Here is a 23993-nt window from a genome sequence, read left to right on the forward strand (position 1 = left end):
AGGAAGATTTGCAGAATCTCAGACTCCACCCAGACCAGCTGACTCAGACTCTTCAAGTCAGAAACGCTGTCCCAGAGCTGCCTACGTCCTGCCTACGTCAGAATCCCAGAGGCGCATTTCTGGAATCTGCTTGACATATTAAGCTCCCCAGGTGAGCTGGATACATGCGGAATTTTAAGAACCAGTACGCGACACCTGTGAAATGTCTTAAGGATGTCAATATAATGGCATTCAAACCACATCTTTCAGATGCCTCCCCCGCCCAGGAGAGTCACAAAAGTTCCCTTTGAGATCCCATGGAAAAATACCATCCACCTCTCAGAAAGGATGTGTGACAGCTCATAAACAGAGCAGGTGGGCAGCTAAGTAGAATGAGTTGTAGGAAAACTCCACAAGCCCACAACCCACTAAGCACCTTTCTCCACATTTGGACGATGACAGAGCCCCAAGTCCCACCTCTGGTGTACGTCCCCGCGTCTTGTGTAAAATCACAGGTTTTCCCAGGGAGAAAAAGCCCATTTGCATTCAGACGAAGTTGTTGGTGACTTTCCAGAGCCTGCTTTTCCCAGTGGCAATCTGTCAGCAAGTCTCATTCTACCTCCAAAGAAAACCTTGCGGGTTCCACTTGCCCACACCTCCACGGCTGCGTCATGTCTCCTTTGCATGTCTGCCAAGAGCATCCCAGCTGGTCTCTCTGCTCTGACTCCTGCCCCTCTCTGATCTCCGCCCCACGTGGCACCCAAAGTGGCCACTGAAAGATGTAATTCACATCATGTCATACTCTAGCCGAAAGCTAAGAACTGCCTGCATCACTCTCCTTGGCTGGAACAAATTACCACAAATATGGTGGCTTAAAGCCTTATTGTCTCAGCTTCTGGAGGCCGGAAGCCCAGCATCCGTATCACCGGGTTGAAATCAGCCTGTGCACAGGGCCATGCTCCGTGTGGAGGTGCGAGAGAAGAATCCGTTCTTTGCCTCCTGCAGCTTCTGGAGGCCGCCAGCATTCCTTGGCTTGTGACCACATGAGTCCAAGCTCAGATTCTGTGGTCACACTGCCTCCTCCTCTGTCTGTGGCAACTCGCCCGCTGTCTCCCTCTTCATAGGGACAAAGGTGATGGAGTTTAGGGCCCACCTGCAGAACCCAGGATAATCTCCCCATCTCAGAATCCTTAACTTAATCACACCTGCAAAGTCTGTTTTTGTCCTAACATAACATTGACAGGTTCTAGGAATAGGAAGTGGATATCTTTGGGGCTCATTATTCAGCCTGCCACACTGCCTTTCCATTGCCCTTGATAAAATCCAAAGTCTCTGGACTGTGGTCCCACATGACCTGACCTCTCACCGCCACTCAGACCCCATCTTGCTCCACTTCCCTCCTCTCGCAGCCCATGCCTCGGTCTGCTTTTAGATCTTCAAGTATGTTCCTGCCACAGGGCCTTTGCCCTGGTGGTTCCTTTTTCTTGGAATGCTACTACTCTTGGCCTCATTTGCCAAAAGAATGAATGTGATATTCCCAAGAATTCAGAAAACAAGTTGGTGGGGAAAATAGAAGCAGCAACATGGGTAGAGCTTAAACCCACCTACTTCTCTGTTTTGCCTATAAAGTTGTTTGGCTAAAAGTGCGTGTACCTGTTTTTTGTTTTGTTTTGTTTGTGTGTTTTTTTTCAGTTGCCTAATACCTCGTTACCTGTAGGTTCCCTGGGAAGGAGTTGCTTACCAGCAGTCGCCAACCAGTGGTCCACGGACCACTGGTGGTCCATGAGGTCCGAAAGGTTGGCGACCACTGCACTAGACAGCAGTAGCTAAGCTACAACTGGGTATTGATAGGAAGCTCAGATGGAACCATCCGCAGCCTCCTTGTTCTTAGAAAAATAAGACAACCCTAGGTACAGAAAGCTATTTTGACTTCCAACAATAATTTCAATGATGTCTCTTCTTCTAGTGATCCACGAGTGCTCATTGTTGATTTTGGTGGCAATGTGTAAAGGCCACTGCTAATGGCTGCATCCTGACCGACGGACAGGAGCCCTGCCTGTGGTGAATGACCTGTGATTATCTCCTGACTCTGAGAGCAGGTCTGTCGTTAAATGGCATTCCCAGATGCTATTGTGATGAAAATGTACATAGATGTTCTTTCTTGCCCCAGAGAGAAGTCAGTTCTGTATAGTTATCCAAATCACCAGCAGCCATGGTATTATAGCTGGTGAGTGGCCCAGAGTGATCATTTCCCCTGTTCCAGTTTGCCTGGGTCCCTCTCCATTAGCACTTTAATTCCTGCATCCCAAGTGATCCCTTAGTTTCCGGTAAACTGGGATGACTAGTCTTTCTAGTGGAAACTAACAGGCCTATCCTTAACACTTGAGGGACCCAGGGCAAAAGGGTGTAAGTAGAGGTCTCCATAGTGTCTGTCTAAACATATAGATGTTATAAATCAAGTTAACACGCTGCTAAATAAACATGTTCCATCCTCCTACTGTGATGTCTTCACAACAACCTGGAAGGCCAGGCTTGAGCTCTGAGCTCTAGGACTCCCACCTGGCTTCCAGTCTACCTCTATCTTCTCTTCTCACTCCTAGCTGCCTCCCTACTCCCCGCCCCCCGCCCCCCATGGGTCTTGCTCATTTAAGTGCAGACACTGAAACTCCATCCATGCCCATAAACAGCCACCTCTTGTTTCGCCCCCTCCCAGGGTCTGGGGGGTCTAGGGGTAAGTGTGATAATGTCCATCCTTGGAGGAGATGCCCCCAGGGAAGAAGCCCACTCTTGCCCTGGAAGTGGGATTAGGGTTTTTCAATGAGGGTGTTCTGGATTTCAGGGCACCTAAGCCTGGCCTGGAAGGGGTGGGTCACCAGAGGGCCAGCGTGGGGTCCCCAAGACGAGGGCCACTGGGCCTGAGTCTAAAGGAAACATTAGGAATCACCATTCACTGGAGGCCCCTTGAAATGAGAAACCATGAGATAATTTTCAATTACCAAACACACCACCAGGTTCTACTGGGCAAAGGTTAGAGTTGTTCAACTCAAAGGAAAGTTTGCACAAAGCCTCATAGATGCTCCCAGACTCTTCCTGGAAAGAACTAACTAAGGTCCTCACTAGAGGAAATGAAATACTATAGCAGGGAATAGAAGTGTGGCAGTGAGGAGACCAGGAGCTTAACCCTTTCCCCAACAATTTTTTTGTTAAAAACGTTAGTTTTTCAGACTAATTTTTTTATTTTGGTTATATATAGTATTTTTGATGCTGGTTATGAAAACAGTTTGTAACTCGTCTTCCTATAAACCATATTTTTTTACCATATTTTCTTATTATACTCGTCGACGACTGAAAAAGAACATTTTGTGAAAACGAGTATACACGTTTCTGCCTGGGAAGGGGTTAAGACTCACCCTTCTGAGTCCATGCTAACACAGGACTTCTGTTTTCCTTCGTGGGGTTTGCTTTGGTGGATGATGCAGATTGTGGTCAAAGCATCAGTAGGTTAGAAGCACTGCACAGTGAAAATGACTGGTCCGCTCTGGCAGCTCTATTCATGAGTGTGGCGGATGTCGGACAGCTGGTATTACACAAATAACAGCCCAGAGGTGATCTATTGTGAGGTGATGGAAAAGATCACGAAGGCAGAGACACCGATGTCGTGGTAAAAGCATCCTGCCAGAGAAGCTGGATTTAGGTAAGGCCTCTGCCACTTGCTAATAGCCAGTCATTAGGTGAGTTACTTTGCTCATTTGAGCCTTGGTTTTTCTTGCTGTGCAAAATCGGGATCCAAATAAGACCTACCACATGTGACTGATATGAGGACTGAGATACAACACAGAAAGAACTTAACCAGTATCTCTAACATGGCAAGTGTTCCAAAATACTGCATGCTTGTAGTAAGAGAAGAGATGGTGATGGTGGTGAATGTGACAGTGATGGTGGTGGTGGCGGTGAATATGATAGTGACAGTGGTGAGTGTGATAGTGATGGTCGTGGTGCTGGTGGTGGTTGGTGATGGTGGTGGTGAATATGATGGTGAGGGTGGTAACTGCAGCATTGCACTAGTAGAGTAGTACTAGCTATTGTCAAGAAGGGGCAGTACCATTGTAGTTATATGGGGCATAGGCAGATTTGTTGGATTCTAAGGCTCACTATTCGTGAGTCTGGAAAGAAAGAAGACATCTTTATTAATAATAAGATAGTGGGTAAAAGAACCCCCTTTGACAGAGGAGATGATTTATGAACTAATCCTGTGGTAACTGCAGAATACCAAAGAGAACTGCTGGGAGACACAGGGAAACATGACTCACTCAAGCCTTCATTGAAAACATGTGGCATTGCCAAAACCGGTTTGGCTCAGTGGATGGAGCGTCGGCCTGCGGACTGGGGGTTCCCAGGTTCGATTCCGGTCAAGGGCATGTGCCTGGGTTGCGGGCACATCCCCAGTGGGAGATGTGCAGGAGGCAGCTGATCGATGTCTCTCTCTCATCGATGTTTCTGGCTCTCTGTCTCTCTCCCTTCCTCTCTGTAAAAAATCAATAAAATATATATATAAAAAAAAAAGAAAAGAAAACATGTGGCATAAACTCTGCAGTGCCCTTAACACAGAATCATCCCAGGCCGCGCGAGGGATGCCAAGAGAAGCTGCTGAGGGAGCTCACCGTTGTATTCCTGGTTGGTCGGGCTTGAGCTGAGTCATCCTAGCGATTCAGTGGCATCTCAAGCGATAGACGACAGATCACTCACAGGCAAGCCTGAATCACCACCTCCACCAGCAACTTACCCCATCCCTGGCCAAACTTAGGTACTACTCTATGTGTTTAAATGAATCATTTCTAAATTAAGCATGAAGATTTCCAAATTAGCTCAAAATGATCTAACATCTGGACAAGAGATACATCTTACTGAGTTGGAGGAAGGGACATTAAGAGAGAGAGAGAAATAGAGAGAAGGCTATGTTCTCTAAGAAAACTATTTTCTTTTGAAATATTGGGTCTATTTTTATAAAAATGACTGACTCACTTTATTTTTCTGATCACTGAAAAAGAAGGGGAGTATGTGTAATGGATTGCTTTACAACCAAATAAAGATGTCATGTGGCCACCAGGCTTTCTAATTTGGTTTATATTATTCTAGCTACATTTAAAATGCACATGCGAGCACGAGATTCATTCCTCAGTTGGATTGCCCAAGGTCTTTCTACTGTTACAAATAGCTTCCCGCAAAGCTTTCACATGCCTTCTGGGATGCGGGAATATAGCTCACCTCACAGCGCTCTCTAACCTGGTCACCCCCAAGTTCTTGTTCTTGCTCCTGTGGACTGCGAGCCTCACCACAGAGCTCTTGGCTCTCAGGAATACCCTAGGAAGGTCCAAAGGCTCTCTCTGCCCTGACTTCTCAGTGCCTTTTGCTATAGGTTTTCCAGTTCCAGGGCACAAGGGGGACGGGAGGAAAGCATTCATAGTCATTTACCCTGAGACAGATCGGGGTTCAACTCCTGGCTCTGCCATTTCACTCTACATGACTACAGACAAGTGGCTTATCCTCTGGGAGCCTCAGCCTCCTCATCTGTGAAATGGGGACACTGAGAGTGCCTCACTGAGGATTATTGGGAGGATTAAGTGTGAGCATATTTGTAAAGGGTTTGGCTCAGTGCCTGGCTACATGGCAAGAGCTCCACAAATGTTAGCTCTTAATCCTTCTAATGGAGGAGTATTTGGAGTTATTTATTCAGACACCCCAGAAGTAAAGCCACTTGAAACTGATGTTTTAGGTAATAAAAAACTGTAATCTCCGGCCAAACCAAACTTTCACCTCAGGGCCCACGCTTTTCCGATCATGACGCTCCCCATTCATCACCTGTAGTTGTAATTGCTTGTTTAAGATCTGTCTTCCCAAGGAGAGTAGATCCTGTGAATCCTTTTTCATTGCGCATGCCCAACACCCAGCAGAGCTCTTGGTACAGAAAGAGATATACAGTAGTAATTTGTTGAATGACTGAAAGACTGAATGACTGATGCGCCGATGGGATGACAGACTGAATGAATGAACCACAGACCAAATGGCTGAATGACCAACTGAGTGACTGACTGAATGAATGAATGAATGAATGAATTGGTCATCTAAACTCAACTGGATGATATGAAAATACTTTCCTCGCATGACAAAAGATGAGACTACTAAATACAAGATTTTTAATTTGAAAAGATAGCATCTTTGGGGGGAGGATATATTATAACTGTTTTTTAACATCTTACAGTTCAATTCTTTATTTCCTAACCTCCCCCCTCCCCCAAAGATGGGATAGATGTTAATATCCTACTGGAAAACATTACTCATTCCACACTCACGTGGCCCTCAAAAAGCATATCCCCCTAACCTCCATCAGAACCCAGGATCTGCTTGACAGCTCTGGCCTCAGTGTGTCTATCCATGTCAGATGACATCATGGCCAAACCATGTGTCTTGGGCCATGAGAACAACTGGGAGAATCAAAAGGAAGCCCCAGACCTTCCACAGCCTGACTTCTGATAACTCAGAATCTTTCCTGAAACCTCCCACCCACCCCTTTCTTCTGGGTGAGCTCATCCAGGCTTTCCAGGAAGGCTGGTCAAGGATAAGGCATTGTTGGACTTCGTCAGGGGGATTTGGTGTCTTCATACCTTCTTCATCAGACACAGGACACACTCATCTCTCAGAAGCTCTGGAATTCTGCCATGGACGTCTGGACATTCCATTGCATTCCCACGGGGCCTCTTAGGGTGTACATGGTTAAGCCATAGGAGATCCAAATTGTTTTTAAATTAAAACCTGCCTCAAATGAACATCTTAAAACAACCGCTGAGCCAGTATTTTGACTAGTTTATCCTCCTACAAAGAATCTGTGATTGTAATGAAATAAGTGAAACACATATTCAATGTCATTTTCCTGGAAAAAGGGAGGGGGAAACTCCTAAATTCAGGCTGATCAAAACCCTAAAAGTCACAGGGAAGATTTTCTAATAAGAGAACCAAACATGGTGACTGCCTACCTGGCAATTCGTAAATAACAATTACACAGCGGCCAGGAATCAAACACCTTCTCCAGGCCAGGCACTAGAGCACATGTTTTCTATAGATCAGAACATCTCATCTGCATGGCAGTACTATGACACCGGTATTATTGCTTCCATTTTATGGAGGGGTAAATTGAGGTTCCCAGCAGGTGCCCAAACAGGAATTTGAAGCAAATTATCTGACTTCAAAGCTGGTGCTCCTACCCCTCCACAGGCTGCACCACAGCCAGCAAGATAGGAGGGAAGGATGACTGCCAATGAGGTGGGATGGAATGGTGGGATATAACTTAGGCAGAATAAAACAATGCCCGAAATCTGGAGGAAAGCATGGAGAGAAGACCGCGTGAACACATGACCACAGTTTTCTAATAGACCCACCATCATCAACAGGAGAGCCCCTCAATGGGTTCCAAGGGCTGGAAAGAACAGACGGGTGACAGCGCTGGGGACACAGTGTCAGCCCAAGGGAGTGAAGCACCTTCTAACCATGACAGCTGTCCAAACCTGCTGGCACTGACTGCTGACACAATGAGCTCTCCAACATGGGAAGCATCCATGCAGAGGGTAGGAAACGTCCTGTGGAGGCCACCGAGGCGAGGGCGGGACGCCTCTGAGGTCCTGTCCAACTGTTTGCTTTGGGCAAATGCTCACTCATCAGCTAAGAAAGTGCACCCCTGCCTGCACTCAGTCGTTATGTCACTGATGAGCAGTAAAAGAGCTGTTCAGTGTGACAGTTCCATCTCCTTGAGGATGGAGGAAACAATGAGGGGACCTGTTATTCTGAACCTATTCATGATAAACAAGGGAGAATTGAGTGCACCTGAGAGAGGAATCTTGGGGAGAGGAAGGAAATATGGCCATTACTGCACACCAAGAAATGGGGTAGGTGCTTTACACAGCTTCACTCCTATAGCTGGGTACCACCCTCTTGAGGTAGGGCTGATCATTTCCATTTGAGAGCTCGAACTGTTATGCCCAGATTTCAAGATTCCCAAGAGCCCACCAGGGAGCCAGCGAGTCCGATGCAAAAGCAAAGAGTCCTTTATTTCAAAATAGTTCGGCTCCCCGACCACACTCACCGATGCAACAGTAAGCATGGAGTTTTATCGGGGGGTGGAGTAAGGGGAGGGGAGCTGATTGTGGGCCCTGCCGACTGGCCAGGCGCAAGTCGGGTCTCGTTACACAGGATGTGGTCATCTCTATGGCGCGCATGTTCCTTGATTGTCATTGGTTAGTTTAAAGAAATCCCAGCTTCCGGGAAGAAGGTACTTTCCTGAGCACATGGCGACTGTCCCAACATGGAGGATCCGCGGTAGTCTTGTTACACAGGATGTGGTCATCTCTATGGCGCGCACGTCCCTTGATTGCCATTGGTTAGTTTAAAGAAATCTTGGGCGTGGCCAGCAGAGTCCAGGGCTTCCGGGAAGGAGGTACCCTCCTGAGCACATGGCGGCTGCCCCAACATGGAGGGTACGGGGCAAGATGGAGAGCATAGCCCTCTCCCTTTCACGAATAATCCCAGAGAGAGGTTGGCTTGCCCATGGCCACATAGCTAATATGTGGTAGAACCAGGGTTCAGACTCAGATACGCCAGACTGCAAAACCCTCACTCTTTTCTCAACAGTGTGCTGCCAGACCCAGGGAGTGGGACGCTGGCAGGGGCGCTGAGAGAATGGTACCTAGGGAAGGTAGATTTTGATGGGCAGAAAAAGGAATAATAATGTGGGGAGACCTGGGACAGGAGTTGGCTGAAGGTGCCTGCCCCTGCCTTGACTTTTCCAAACAAGTCTGAGCCCTCAGGTGTTTACTTAGAAACGTCCTAAGCAAGGACGCATGTATCTTCTCAAGGATTCTTACCCTACTGATAGTATCTAACAGTTAATTTTAGTTCAAGCTGTTGTTACAATAAAGCCTAAGGAGGCAGGCAAACAGGGCTCTTTGCTCCTATAGCCAACCAGTCCCTTAGCCTCTCTTTCACAGAAATGCGTGTCAGAGTAATCCATTCATCCATCGCTCAGGGGCTGACCCGCAGCCCCAGCAAGTGGTCCCCCTTGTGAGGAGCCCTGGCATAGTAAGGCTGCAGCATGGCTAGTACACAAGGAAGTAGGTCAGAATGGGATGCCCAGGCAGGTCAATTTAATCATAGAGGACAGGCAAGAAGGAGAGAAGAGATGGATCAAGCCAGACATCACCCACTTTGCACTTCAGTCTAATTTCAGCCCTGAGCCCAAGCACAGAGCTGGTCCCAAAGCACAAATGATGCAGGTTCACACACACAGGACCTCAGATACTTTAATCCAGACAAAATGCACATGTGTCAACTTTGCCCCGAAGGTCACATCCGGAAACATCTTCACCAGTATTTTCCAGAGTATAGGATGATTTCAATACCTCATGGAGAGATGTTACCAGGGAACGCAGGTTCACGAGGCTTTGGAAAATTAAAATGCCCATAAGGCAAACAGAATGGAAAATATGAGCGTGAGAAAAGATGTGAATGATGACTTTAACTACACTGATTTTTATCTCCTTTGTCTCCTAACTTCCCCTGAGAAACAAGGGTGTCATGATGCTCCCCAACCCCTCACTCAATAGAGATTTTCTGATGGGTTGAGCAGGCCTGCTGAGTAGACTCTTATTCTAAAATTGAATTTTATTCTAAATAGTCCCCATAATTAGGTTGTGGAGGGTTACCTACAAATATAGCACAGGTAGTAAGTGTGGATGTGTGGCGGGGAGATGAAATTTCTTTTACTTCCATGCTAGGGATGCAGAGCCGATAGTGTAGGGATTACATGTGATTAGCAGAGCTTGGCAGGTGATAGACAGCCCAAGCAATGGTGCTGGTGCTTTAGTTGTTGTTTTATAGGTTTTATCAATAACAACTTTGGAGTCTGGTACACGTGGGTCCAAATGCAGGTTCTGCAACCTGAATTGTAACCTGGGGGAAATTACTTAATGTCACCAGGGCTCAGTTTGCTCTTCTATAAATTGGAATAAGACCACCTGCTTCAAGGTGCTGGGAGGATACAGTGAAACCGCCCTTAGATAGAGAGCAAAGTCATGTTGATGGTAGCTCAGAAGTGGCACTTGGTACCAATTATCCTGGGCATGCCCCGTGAGGCTGGAAAACTCCCCTTTGAGAGGCCACTGTACACCCACCACCCAGGCCCCTCCAAGCTAGTCCACCCCGCCCAAAACGCCCCTCCTCCAAAGATCAACATCATCCTTAGACTAGGAACTTGGAGTCGCAGTACTAACCTCTAAGCCTGTATAGTGCGTCACACCAACACCTCACCCCCAGTGGGCATGTAGAACACAACACGTAATTTGCTACATCTCACTGCCAACTGCATGCAGGTCAGCGGACCATAGTGATTCAAGCTACGAGGGCCCAGCTCAGCAAAGTGCTCCGCATTCCCCAGCGTCTCACACCCAAGCCTCATCCCCAAAGATTCAAGGCTGGCTTCCCGGCAGCTGGAACCCTGGCCTGGAGACACTCCACACTGGGAAAGGCCCAGGGCTCAGACCAGGCTTCTGCACACTGCCCACACTCACTCCTCACAATGCACCCATTTTTATAGATGAGGAGACTGAGGCACGGGGAGTGAAATACCTACAGTCACTGTCAGTGCCCGAAAGAAAACTCCACAAACTTCTCATGACACAAGGGCAGCCATGTGAAGGCCCCCCCAAATTTCTTTTTTTGCCTCCCCCAGCACTTCTACCTGGTTTTCCTGTTCCAATGAGTTGCCGAATCCCAATTCCTTTAACAAATTCACGTGCCAACAGCAAAAAGACTATATAAGAAACACACGGGGCAGCCTATATCTCAACAACCCAGGGAAGGTCACCCAGGCCTCTCCTAGACCCCCGTTTGGCTTCCATATGGGTCAGGACGCTCCAGGAAGGGGGAGTAACAAAGGGCCTGTTAACAAAAGAGAAAACAGGGTTCAAGGAACTCACTACTGAGGAGGAAGCACCCCAGGCCAGTGACAGCAGGAAGCCAGGAAGCGGGGACACCCCAGGCCCAAAGGGCTCAGAGGGAGAGCGGTCCCAGGCGGCCAGAGCTTCTACAGGCAGAGAAACACCACCACCTTCAGCACCCAGGCCTGCGGCGGGAAGTGGAAAAATGAAGTGCACCCACCTCTGACCTCCGCCGGAGCCCCTGCTGGCTGAACCCGAGGGGAGTTGGTTGCTGGAGCAGGTCAGCCTCACAGCAGAGTGGGAGGAGCCAGAAGGAGTGGCTCTGGAGGGACCTGAGGGCATCCAGGCGCCCCCAAGCCTGGGTCCTGTCTCTGCACCTCCCCCCAGTGTCTCCTCCCTGAACCCAGCTGATTTGGGATCCTGATTAGCTCTGAGGCTTGGGCAGAGCTTGTTTCTCACCTGTAACAGGACTCACAACCTGGACCACCTGGGGCTGCTTTATGGCTGGACAATCCAACCTCTGCCCCACCCACTCGCTGCAGGCCGTGTTTTCTGGGCCTGTTTGTGAGCAGCTCTTCCTTTTCACCCAGCAGCTCAGCACCTGAGCGAGGCTGCGGCTGCAGCGGGAGCCCAGCTCTCTGAGCTTGCTCTGCCGCCCGAGGGGCCAAGAAGAAAGAAGCAGAACAAAGACCCAGTGAGCAAACCTGAGGCAAGGCCCTAAAGAAGAACACAAAGGCACGGTTCCCAACAAGCTCAGTCACCTAGTCGGGTGTCACAGCAACATGACAACCTCTGTAAGGAAGTTCCCAACCACCAGCTTAGAGCCCAGCCTGGTCGCCCAGAGACTAAGGATGCTGGGCGCCTGGGCCAGGGCAGCCCTGCAGGAGCCCGTAGGGAGGGACTCCTTAAACCAGTGACCAAGCACAGAGCGCAGGGAATGTGCGCCAGAAACACCGCGGTGCGCGTGTCCCAGCTGCTGGTGAAGGTGCGTGAACAGCAGGTCCCACCACCTGTACATTTTGAAAAATAAAACTTTATTAAGTCAAAAATTTAAAAAAAACAACACACACACAATTTAACCTCCTAAGTACTGACAGCACACAGAAAATACCAGGCACGCATTCACCTCACCTGTTCACTTCCTTCCTGCGACCCAGACGGGCTGCTGCAGAAACCAGGGAATCACACACACACACACACACACACACACACACACACATACACGCCCTCCAGTGCCACAGGCCTGATGTGCAATAATGCGAGAATACCTCTGCTAAGCTGAGTGTAGCGTTAAATATTATACCTACGGAAATTTAATGTGCAATATGTTTCCACCACCACCACCACCACCACCACAACTAGAACGATCTCTGAGATAAAGAGTAAATGCTAGTTTAAAAAGGAGCTACTCAACACATGTAACTTTTTGCCCCGGGGAGCTTCAAGAATTATGAGAAGCAGGGGTATTTCTTTTAAAAAAAAAAAAGAAAAGAAAAGAAAAAGACTCACCAAACTTCACTCCAAGAAGTAGCAGAGAGAAAAACAAAGTAGCAGAGAATTAAACCTTTAAAACAGGCCCAAGAATCATGAGAATGTTTTCTGAGCTGTCTACCAAAGGACCACAAACTCAGCAGCTTAGAACAACACACATTTATCATCTCATAGTTTCCACCAGTTAGGAGCTCAAACACGGCTGAGAGGGGTCCTCTGCTCAGGGCATCACATGGTATCAAGGTTTCCGCTGGGGCTGCGTCTCCTCCGACGCTGGGCTCCTCTTTCAAGTTCATGTGGGGCTGGCAGAATCCATTTCCTTACAGATGGAGGACTCACCGCAGCTTTCTTAAGGCCAGCAGGATCTAAGCAGAGCTTTCTCCTGTCTCCGACTTACACAGACCTTCTTTTACAGGGCTCGCCTGATTAAGTCAGGCCCACTGAGGACGATCTCCCTTTTGATGAACAATTAGGGACTTTCATTACATTTGCTAAATCCCTTCACTTTTCCCCAAATCCCACCATCTTTGCCTCATTCTATGGGCTTCTAAGCAAGTGACAGGTATCACCACACTCACAGGGAGGGGATCAAGCAAGGGCCTGGGTCATCGGAATTCCGCCCACTGTGGACAGTTATAGATGAACACGTGAATACACTTCGTAAGGCAGGAGGAGTAAAGATCATTATCCTCATTTTCCAGAGACTCTTAAATACATTGCCCAAATCACTGATCGCGTCCCCGTGACAGAGCTGAGTTCTTCTGGGTCTGAATCCTGTGCTCTTCCCACTCCCTTGTCTACCTGGCCAAGAAGGGAATGGCTCCACCACACCATCAGGTGGGAGACGTATCTGAACCTCAGACCAAAGGGATCACTTGCTCCCGGTAAATAATAACAAATCTGGGTTGTACGTGGCCTTGCAGGTGATGGTCAGCCACACCATTGTTAGTGAAGCAAGGATCAAAATGCAGGGCTCTGGACTCCTGGTCCAGTGCTCCTGCACCATGGGCAGATCCCCTTCTGTCTTTCCCTGTCCCTGCCAAAGACAGGCTATGAGGCAGGGGGATACTCGGTTCCAACCATCATGTTTTGTTTTTATCCCGATGTTTCGGCCTTAAAGGCAATGTCTTTCTTGATCTAAGAGGGCATCCAAAAATATGGAAAAAAATAAGTAGTTATTCTAAAATTAAAGTTACTGTAAGAATGGCAGGAAAGAAACCAAAAATTTTAAACTGTGAACAATTCACCTATATATGGTACAAATGATGGCCCAAGTGGAAACAAATTAAAGTACATTATGTGGTTCATGGTATACATATTTATATCAATTAGTACACATTAAAATATACTAGGTGAAAAAATATAGTATAAAAATCATAACCAAAGAGAACCTATCACTCAAGTAAGCCACGCTTGCTACATTGTAACCATTTTAAAAAATCATCATTGTGAGCGAGGGTTATTGGGACTTCCTAAAGTAGCTAGCATGAACCCAAAAGATCCAGGTTCAAGGTTTTGCTTGGCCTCCTTCTAGCTTCGTGATTTTGGACAAATGCCTGTCCCTCCCAGCACAGTGCTTGAAACGGAGTAGACCGGACACTCAGCTATGGGTGCCCAGCCTCTTGGTCTCACCATCTGATAATGAGGGGTTGTTAGTTACTAGCCAGGTTTCTACTATTAGTACTGCTCAGGTGTCCTTGCTGTGAGTGAAATAGTAAATCAGATATTGCCACACCCCTGCTTAACACTCTTTATAATTTCTCTGTCCAGTACAGTAGCTATTGAGCATTTGCAACGTGCCTGATCTCAACTGAGATGGCCTGAAATATAAGACACACCTAACTTCAAAGGTGTAGCATGAAAGAAAGAACGTAAAACATCTCAATAACATTTTATATCAATCATATTGCGCAATGTTTGGGGTTAAATAAAACATACATAGTTCATCTGTTTCTTTTCACTTTTTTAAATGTGGCTACTAGAAATTGTGAAATGACATGTATGGTGCACATTATGGCTCAGTTGGAAAGCAATGATCTATAGCTTCTTACTGTTCTCAGATAAAAATTTAAACCCCCTTAGTGTGACCTACAGGGCCCAACATGACCTAACCCCTGACTACCTGTCTCAGGTCCTCTCATACAGTCTCCATAGGCTGAGTGTAGCGTTAAATATTATACCTATGGAAATTTAATGTGCAATATGGTCCCACCCCCAGGACCATAACTAGAACCCTCTCTGAGATAAAGGGTAAATGCTAGTTTAAAAAGGAGCTACTCGACACATGTAACTTGTTGCCCCGGGAAGCTTCAAGAATTACAAGAAGCAGGGGTATTTCTTTTAATATAGAGGCACCAAACTTCACTCCAAGAAGTAGCAGAGGGGAAAAAAAGTAGCAGAGAACTAAATCTTTAAAACAAACCCCAGAATCATGAGAATTCTATTCCATGACTCAGAAGAAAGTGAGCAGGTGAGGTGATATTCAATGGCTTCGCTTCTATTCCAGTGGGGGGAGACATGTGAGGCAGGAACCTTTCCTGTCTTATTCACTGTCTTTTGTATTCACAGCTCAGGACCTAGCCCATTCTCCCTGGCCCTCATTGCCCTCAGCCAGGCTGACCTTATGATCCCTCTGACGTAGCAAGCACATGTCCATCTAGGGTCTTTGTACTCATGACTCTGGAATTTTTCTGGAATTTTCTTTCCATGGTGGCTCTACTCATAGCTGATTCATTCTCCTTCTTCAGGTCTCAGCTCACATGTCACCTCCTCCATCAGGCTTTCCTGGACCACCTGCTTTGAAGGAGTCACACATCCAGTAAATTCTTCCTCCATTTGTGCCCCCCAAGGCACTTGTTGCCATCCTTACTCAGTTACCTTATTTAATTATCTATTCATCTGCTGGAATAGAAGCCCTGTGAGGTCCGAACCTTTCCTGTCTTATTCACTGTCTTTTGTATTCACAGCTCAGGATCTAGCCCATTGTAGTTCTCAGGTCACCATTTGTTGAATAAATGAAGAAATAAATGAATGAATGGTGAAAAGAGCATAGGTCAAAAATCCCAGTTAGGACAAACCTAGTTCTAGTGATGAGGACAACGCTACCATCTTACCAGGTGTCCACTCTTGTTCCCTATAATCAGTCCTCAATGGTCATTTTAGGAGGCAGTGGGTGTAACTGAAAGGACACAGTCTGGAGGCAGAAGCTCTGAGTTCAAATTTCAGTTCTGCCACTTACTGGCTGTGTGACCCTGGACAGAGCCCTTGACTGTCCCCAATCTCCATTTCCCCCCAGAGTGGTTGTCTTGAAGTTCAAATAAGAGAGAATCTTATAAATATACCAGAGAGCCCTGGGGGTATTTATAAGACCAAGATGTTATTAAAAGGGAGAGATTCTCTCATTTACCTGGATGTCCCCAGTCCCCAGCACAGGGTTTGGCTTAAGGCAGGTGCCCCAAACCGCTGGATGGATGAATGAAGCTTCTAATGAATGAAGCCTCTGACAAGCCCCAGCATCACAAAGCAACGAACCTTGGGGAAGTCAGATCTCTCTGCCGTTCCGGCCTGGAACAGAGGCCTCATTTGCTCTCCAAGGGAAGCAAGTGGACCTCAGAGTTGGAGTGAGGCTGAAGTGTACCGGCCACATTGCCTCCGTTTCCCAGAACAGCCCCAAAAGACAGTAGTCTGTCCAGGTGTCCACGAAAGCTCTCTCGGTCTCCTGGAACATGTGGCTCACAGTGTCCGGGTCAGCAGCCTCAGCCGGGGAGAGAGCGAGCTCTGGCAGGCAGCAGGATCACCTGTCAGCCACTACACGGCCCCTTCCAGAAAGGAGAGATCGGGCCACTCCAAGCAGTAGCTCCGGATTCCCACTCTCTGAGAAACAGCCAGGATAGCCGCTCCCTTCACTGCCACTGGGCCCAAGGGTAAACATTAGGAGACGGGGAGGGAGTGTTGTGTTTGGAGCTAACAGTGTTCAAGTTAACAAAATGAGGATGATTCCATGGAACAATGATTTCTCAAGACGGGCAAGAAGGTGCCTGGGAAGGGAGTGGGAAATGACGACGCTGGGAAGGTTTCTGCCCAGCTTGCACGGATAAAGCTTGCCTTTGTTATTCTCCTGGCTGCTGAATTAGAAGGCCTCAGGCATGACAGCTCAGTGCAGCACTATTGTTCCTAGCATTTGCTACTGAAAGGCCCATTCATGGGGAAACCTCTCTCCGGCCAGGCTTCTGTTGGCTGCGGATTATGTATTTACACACTGGCTTAACGTGCAGCCCACCGGGGAAGTTTGGGCAAACCAGACCAGGTGTAGCATTGCACCATCTCTCCCTAGTCCACCTCGCCTGCTCACTGCTGATGAAAAGCCAGACTCCAGCCTCCGTTCATTCAACACGTGTTCTGAACATCTATTACGTGCTGTGTTTGGGGCTGTCGCTGGCAAGCAAGCAAGACAAGCACCAATGACCGCAGAAATCCGAGAAAGAAGGAAAAGGCCATCCCGGATCTTGCAACAAGGGAGTCACCACCAGCAAGCCCTTTCCAGGAACCTGGGGTCACAGTTTGGGATCATTGGTCCCGGTTTGTGATTGCTGGAGATGATGATGTGTTAAGAACCAAAAGGCTTTAAGAAGGAAAGTGCCTCGGATAAGAAGGTCCTAGGGCAGTGATGGTGAACCTTTTGAGCTTGGCGTGTCAGCATTTTGAAAAACCCTAACTTTGGTGCCATGTCACATATAGAAACTTTTTGATATTTGCAACCATAGTAAAACAAAGACTTATATTTCTGATATTTCCGTTATATATTTAAATGCCATTTAACAAAGAAAAATCAACCCAAAAAATGAGTTCGCGTGTCACCTCTGACACGTGTGTCATAGGTTTGCCATCACTGTCCTAGGGTGTGACCTGCAGCTCCCCCTGCGCCCCCAAATCAGTCCCATGTGATGTGCTTTGAAACAACACCACCCTTCAGCCCCTCCAAGACCGGGTTTTATTTTAGCCCCTTGAGCCTGGTTTCTAGTCCCACCAATGTGGGGTCCAGGATGGAACTCACAGAAAGAGCAGTTTTTTCCCCAGAGTGAGAAGGGGCTTGTGTTTAGTCCTCTGTCCTGGCAGGGAAAATGCCTGTGGGAACCCAGGTCCGTGGAACTGGCTCAGTAGAGGAATATGGGCTTTGAGGCAGACCGCGGGGAGTGGAGGGAAGCCGGGCCAGTGCTGTCCTATAGGAGTTGTTAGATGCTGCGGCACGAATTTCCTGAATTATGGCTTGTAATTCTGTGCCCCTTCTCCCCAGGTGAATTCCCCTCCTGGGTCCCCGGTGAAAGCCCTGCTGGAGAGTTTCGCTTCAGACCAGGCACCCTCTCTGATCACGTTTCTTCACCTGTCAGACGTGAGCAATGGTCCCCGAGGTAATGAGATGACTACAAGGACACGGTAAGAGAACATGCGGGTGGGAGTGAAGATCTACGCCTCGGCATCCATAACATCAGGACGGTCTTCGCTTCCTCGCGGAAGCAGGAGGCTTCACACCAGAGCAAGTTATGAGAGGCAGGTTCATATTTACAAACATCAAGTTAAAATACGCATCACTCGCCGGTACGCTCACCTCCTCTCTGGGGATTGGAGCATTTGCCCAGGTTGGGGGGAAGGGAGCCAGCCACGGCCATGCCCCTGCAAGCCACCTGCCCTCCCTCGGCTGCACCCCTCCCAGCACCATCAGGCAGGAGAGGCGGGAGGGGAACAGAGCTCAGCATTTATTTTTGGACCCAGCTCACTAAAAATATCTCCGCCTTCCTGTTTGATCACTCTCCCTTTTGACCTGAATGAATCGCGGCCGGCGGCCCGCCCCTCCCTCTGCCCGTTGTCCTTTAAAGGAGAAGGGCGTGGGGACGGGCGCGAGCCGCCGGGAGAGGCCGGGGCCGCAGCGCTGACATCAGGGCACCCCCAGCTCAGCTGCAGCCTCCAGCCCAGCCCTGGCCGCCCCGAGGGAGGGGGAGGCTGCGCGCTGGGATTGGCTGGCCCGGTGCGAGCGCCCGCGTGGATTGGCTGGCGGGGGTTTAGAGGGAGGCCCAATCTCCAATTAAAAGGCCCGCCGCGCCCCGCTGCGCGCAGAGCTCCGCCCGGGCCCGCGAACTTGGCCATTCAGCCAGCGCTGTCCCGGCTGAGCGCCCTCGCGCCTCCGCCTGAGAAGCCGGGCGCTGTGTCTCCAGCCCAGAGAGGATGGCGAAGGTGGCCAAGGACCTCAACCCGGGAGTCCAGAAGGTGAGCCGCGACTTGTCTGTACTTACCCAGACATATTCTTCTCCCCGGTTCCCTCTCCCATGCGTTCCTGGAGACTTAGCTAGAAGCAAGAAGGAAAGTCATTAAATTCCAAGACTTTGCAGCAAACAAAATAGTTGGGAATACTTGTTTAAACTAATAGGCACCCCTTCAGGATTAAAAACAAACAGCAGCAACAAAAAGCCCTGGTGTGAAGCATTTGCAATGAGTCTTAGTTCTTTGGTAATGCTAATTAAAATTCAAACAAGGTGAAAACCTTCTTTTACATGGTCATCCAATGGTCTGTTGCGGCAGGGGGAGCCCTACCTCTCCCTCTCCCTCCCCCCTCTAGCGATGGAGGTGAAGGCTGGAGGGCGGGGGACTGGCTTGTAGTGTTTACTCACAAGGAATTCCCCCTTTTGCTGCCACCCCACTGCTCAGTGTTTTCCATGCAGGGTTTTTTAGTTGGTGATGTTGGCAGTGGCAGCGGTTCCAGCTCATGGGAACTAATTTCTGTCCCCGAGGTCTGCACGTTTCCCTTTCTCCCTTTCAAGAAGGGCTGGCCAGGAGCCCAGGAGGTCATGGGTGAATCACTGCAGGAGGGGCCTGCCGCTCGGCCTGTAGCTCCAGCACCCACCAGTTCCTTACCTGAATGCAGCTGGGAGAGGGCGCAGGCTGGAGGCTCACAGGACAGGAGCTGGAAGGGAGCAGGCCTCCTTGGCCAAGGGAGAAACGGAGGCCCAGGGTCAGGCAGAGTTGGCCCCAGCAGGCAGCAGGGAATAAGGAAAGACTTAACATTGAAACCCTGGCCCTGCCTCTTCTTAGCTGCACCATATGGGCAGTCTCTTTTCTGAGCCCCTCTTTCCCCATTTCCAATGCGGGGATGGTAGTTGCCCACCCCACCCCCCTCCCCGCCCAGCAACAGTAACAGTGATGGTACAGTGTAGGCTAATCTCCTAAAGCTGCCTCTCCCTCCACCACTCCCTTTTTAAAAAGATCCAATCGGCTTTATTGAGGGATACGTGAACCAGGGCAGAATCCTACGCACTAAATAGAGAGGTGCTCCAAGAAGTTCCACAATGGTTATTTTTAAACTCAGATTTCAGGGGGCTTGGTCTTGCAGGACAAAGTCCCCCTTAGATATCTGCCATTACCTGTGGGGTAGAATGAGGAGAAGAAGAAAAAAGAAATTATGTCAGAATCAAAATAAAAACGCAAGCCCAGCCACTTAGAGGCGCAGCATTCACGCATCCGATTTATAGCTGTGCCTCTGCAAGGCTGACCTGCACGGACTCCCACACAGAGGCCGGCGACCCTTCTGAACGTCTACACCCAGCCAGCCTTCATCCAGGCCTTTCTCTGGAGTGCACCATGCACCCCTTGCACTTGCCGGACTATTTGCAGAATCAAGCCCTCTCTCCTTCTGTGGAATTCTCGCCACACTTTCGACCCACTTTACAGTTGTGGGTCTGTGAAACCGTTTATTCCTGTATTATTAGTTATTCTTTTATCTTCCATATGAACAACTGTAAACCTACTTTTGCCCCACCCTGCATATACTCTATGATGTGATCACCACGGGAAGTCTAGTAGCCATCTGTCACTGGATACGTTCTTATGATATTCTGGACTACATTCCCTGCCTTATTTTTCTTCTTCTTTGCATAGGAGAATGTGATTATCTAGGTTAGAGGTGGGACATGTTCTCCTTCTTGTCCCCTCTGGGGTCATCCTCGGCCTGCAAAGGGTTTATTTTTCATTTAGATCCAATTACAGGCTTAGAGAAGGAATGTGGTGGGTAGAGATGAAAGGGCAGATAGTCTTTACCTCTTGGGCCTATGACAATCAGTAGGAAGATCGCCACTTTGTAGCTTAACCAAAGTCTTCAACTCAAAAAGTCAAGGGGGGAGGTGGGGCAGGGGAGAGAAGCTCTCCTTGCTGAGCAAATACAGTGTCATATCCACAGCATGCTGAAAAGCTTTCATTGCATATTTACTTTTTAAAACTGCAACAAGTGTGTGTGTGTGTGTGGGGGGGGGTTATAACATTTGGCATCAGAGTGCATAAGAACATGTAGGCATTTCAAAATGTTTCATAGACACTTAGAGCTTCAAGGGACCTATTTACAAAATGAGAAATGATTTTAAATGGCATATAAGCTGTCTCTACTGCCCTACCCCACCTTCTCTCCCCACCCCCGGCCAGAAGCTGGAAAGTCATAAAATGGTCTTCAAGAGAGAACATAAAATACATAACAACTGGAGTAGTCTTAGAAGTCCTCTCACCAACCCTAGACAGACCAGGGGACTCACCATGTGTCACAAACAGTTAGTGACAGAGCTTAGAAACAGCTCCCTACCTCCTCTCATCTGCGCCAAGCCCAGTGTTCCCATTGGATAGATGCTCTTGAGGTGTTTGTTTTCCTGCTGGGGAAGAGAGGTCTTGTAACACAGAATTCCCTGAGAATGATGAAATAGCCAGCTCTGCTTGGTAACAAAGGGCCTTGAAGGCCACATGCCATTTCTCTTGGTGGAATCAGTCATTATTGTGGGTTTGTTCTTCTGTTGTTTACTAAGTGTATTTAAGAATTTGGGGTACTGGTATTCTTGTAACCAGATCTGGGTTCAAATCCCCGCTCTACCACTTACTGGCTGTGTGCTCTCGGGCAAGCTAATTAGCTTCTGAGTCTGTGCCCTCAGTTGAAAATTGGGAGCCAATAGCAGCATCTACCTCCCAAGGTGACTGTGATTATTAAATGAGATGATGTACATAAAGGGACTTAGCACGTGAGCTCTTAAATAGAGTCAGCCATTGTTATTGTCAGTGGCGGTGGTACATCTCCATGGGTGTGTGAATGCGGAAAGGAGTCTTTGGGTGAATGAAGGACACACTTTTCTTTATAAGTGTCCAGAGCAACGAATTTTCATTCGGCTGAACCAAAGCCCATTGCTCTGCCTCGATGAGCTCGGACAAGACCAATGATCTCATCTGCATTCTAGCCCAAAAGATACATAGAACATGGAACTCTTTTTTTATCTTTTAATATATTTTATTGATTTTTTCCAGAGAGGAAGGGAGAGGGATAGAGAGTTAGAAACATCGATGTGAGAGGAACATCGATCAGCTGCCTCCTGCACACTCCCCACTGGGGATGTGCCCACAACCAAGGTACATGCCCTTGACCAGAATCGAACCTGGGACCCTTGAGTCCGTAGGCCGACGCTCTATCCGCTGAGCCAAACCGGTCAGGCAGAACATGGAACTCTTGTCACCCTTTAGATAAGGGCACTGAGGGCCAGAGGGATCGAGCTCCTTATCTGAGGTCGCTGAGAACCTGCACTGAAGCCCATTGGGCTTTGCAAGTATACAGGCCCCTCGGCTGCCAAGGAACTTGCAGGAATTCCGAAGGGACGAGGACAAAGAGACCTAAGAGCATGCTCACTGTTGACTGAGTGCGTGCCAGTGGACTGGCTCCAAAAGGTTCTATTTTTCACCCCTCAGCCCAACATCAGGGGAGCATTCAGCGATGGTTCTTCTGAGCGAATTGCCAGCTGGGCGTCTCCCTCCACCCTGTCCACATCACATCCCTCTTGGCTTTCCTGTCCTTTAGCTTTCTCCCCCCTCTGTACTCAGCCCTTCCTGCTTTCACCTCCAGTTCCTGCAACGTGCAAAACTGCTGGCACGTCGCCTGGGTGAGCAGATCCAACGTAAACACGGCTCCTCGAGAATTGTCGTTGGCTCCCTCAATCTTAAAAATATAGTAAGCTGTCACTTAAAGACTTTAATAGCCATAGCATTGGAGACATGCCCATAGGTGTATAAGCAACTTGGCCCAAAAGAGAGCCTTCGGGGGGAGAGAGAGAGAGAGAGAGAGAGAGAGAGAGAGAGAGAGAGAGAGAGAGAGAGAATGAGAATGAAATAAATTATCTAAGACCTTAAACAATGCCCCAAAACAGATGCTGAAGCCTTTACTTTGTAAATTGCAGATGCTTGTCATATTGTGCAGACGTGTTGTGTCTGAATATGTAGGGCTGGGGGCTAATGATTGGCTTTCACCAATGTATCTGCCACCTGTGGTGAAGGGAGGCAGGGAAAGGTTTAATCACAAAGCATCTCTAGGCTTTCCTCTAAGCATCTCAGCTATGCCCCAAAACAGATGCTGAAGCCTTTACTTTGTAAATTGCAGATGCTTGTCATATTGTGCAGACGTGTTGTGTCTGAATATGTAGGGCTGGGGGCTAATGATTGGCTTTCACCAATGTATCTGCCACCTGTGGTGAAGGGAGGCAGGGAAAGGTTTAATCACAAAGCATCTCTAGGCTTTCCTCTAAGCATCTCAGCTCAAGGCCTTCTACAAGTAGGACAGTGGAAAGGGGACTTTGCTGTTCCCCTCTGAAGGTCAGTTAATCTCTCCACATTAACCGACCAAAGGTGACAAGGGTGAAAAAGAACAGGTTGGATTCAGCAAAGGCTGGGGACCAGGAAGGAGGGAGAGGCTCATGTGTCTTTCTTTTTCACCCCTACTCCGCCACTTCCGGTGAGGAAAAGGTCAGGAGCAGAGAAGTGGGGGAATAGTTCCCCCTGCAAGCCACTAGAGTCAACCACAGAAGAGGAATTTGATTTGACTTTAAAAAGGGAATCATTTTTTCTTTCCAAGCCGCTTACTCAAAATAGTGTGTGTAAAATAAAGTGAAAATCTGTCATGTTAAGTACAGACCTTGGGAGTTCTTATATCTCCAGTGTTCATCCATCATGGTTTAAATATTTATTATTTATTATAAGAAAAGTTTTGGGGCAAGGGGTTGAGTCATTATAACAACTGTAGGCATGTATGCACTGGGTGACATTGGTCAGGCCACTTTTTCATGAAGTGGCAGAAATTGGATGAGAACCTTCTAGTACGTTGGCCTTTCCTGTCTACCAGGCTGTCTCCCAAATAACAAATCATTATGGAAAAGTGGGCCTAAAACTGTTTCACTGAAAGCAGAACTGTGGAGTAGCCTTTCTGGACACGCAGAAGAGACAGTTGCTTTTTAAGTGCCTTCGTCTGGAAATGCCTCCCGCCAGAAACCCCCCTGCCCTCCCCGAGCCCCCACTTTCACTTGGCTGGCAGCTGCCACAATCTCGCCAGATGCAGGGCTACCAGGCACTTCTACAGGAGCCCCTCAAGTTCATGCCATTTCCTTAACTTCACGTGGAACCTTGGGGTGCCCCGAACCCATCTCAGAGCTTCTCATATATCAATGGCACAGATCTACAGAAGCTCAAGAAATGTTTTCTCTG

The 23993-nt window shown here is 48.3% G+C and overlaps 1 protein-coding gene across 1 annotated transcript in view; it reads left to right on the top strand.

Moving 5' to 3' along the window:
* Positions 1-18487: 18487 nt before the first annotated feature.
* The window catches only part of LMCD1 (LIM and cysteine rich domains 1), a 70763-nt gene continuing 65257 nt past the window's right edge, over positions 18488-23993 (top strand). The window contains exon 1 of the mRNA XM_006758213.2: positions 18488-18713. Within this exon, the coding sequence (XP_006758276.1) occupies positions 18672-18713 (42 nt within the window). The 5' untranslated portion in view covers positions 18488-18671. The remainder of the gene's footprint in view (positions 18714-23993) is intronic.

This window comes from Myotis davidii, unplaced genomic scaffold (assembly GCF_000327345.1).
Source record: "Myotis davidii unplaced genomic scaffold, ASM32734v1 scaffold73, whole genome shotgun sequence".
Taxonomy (NCBI): Eukaryota; Metazoa; Chordata; class Mammalia; order Chiroptera; family Vespertilionidae; genus Myotis; species Myotis davidii.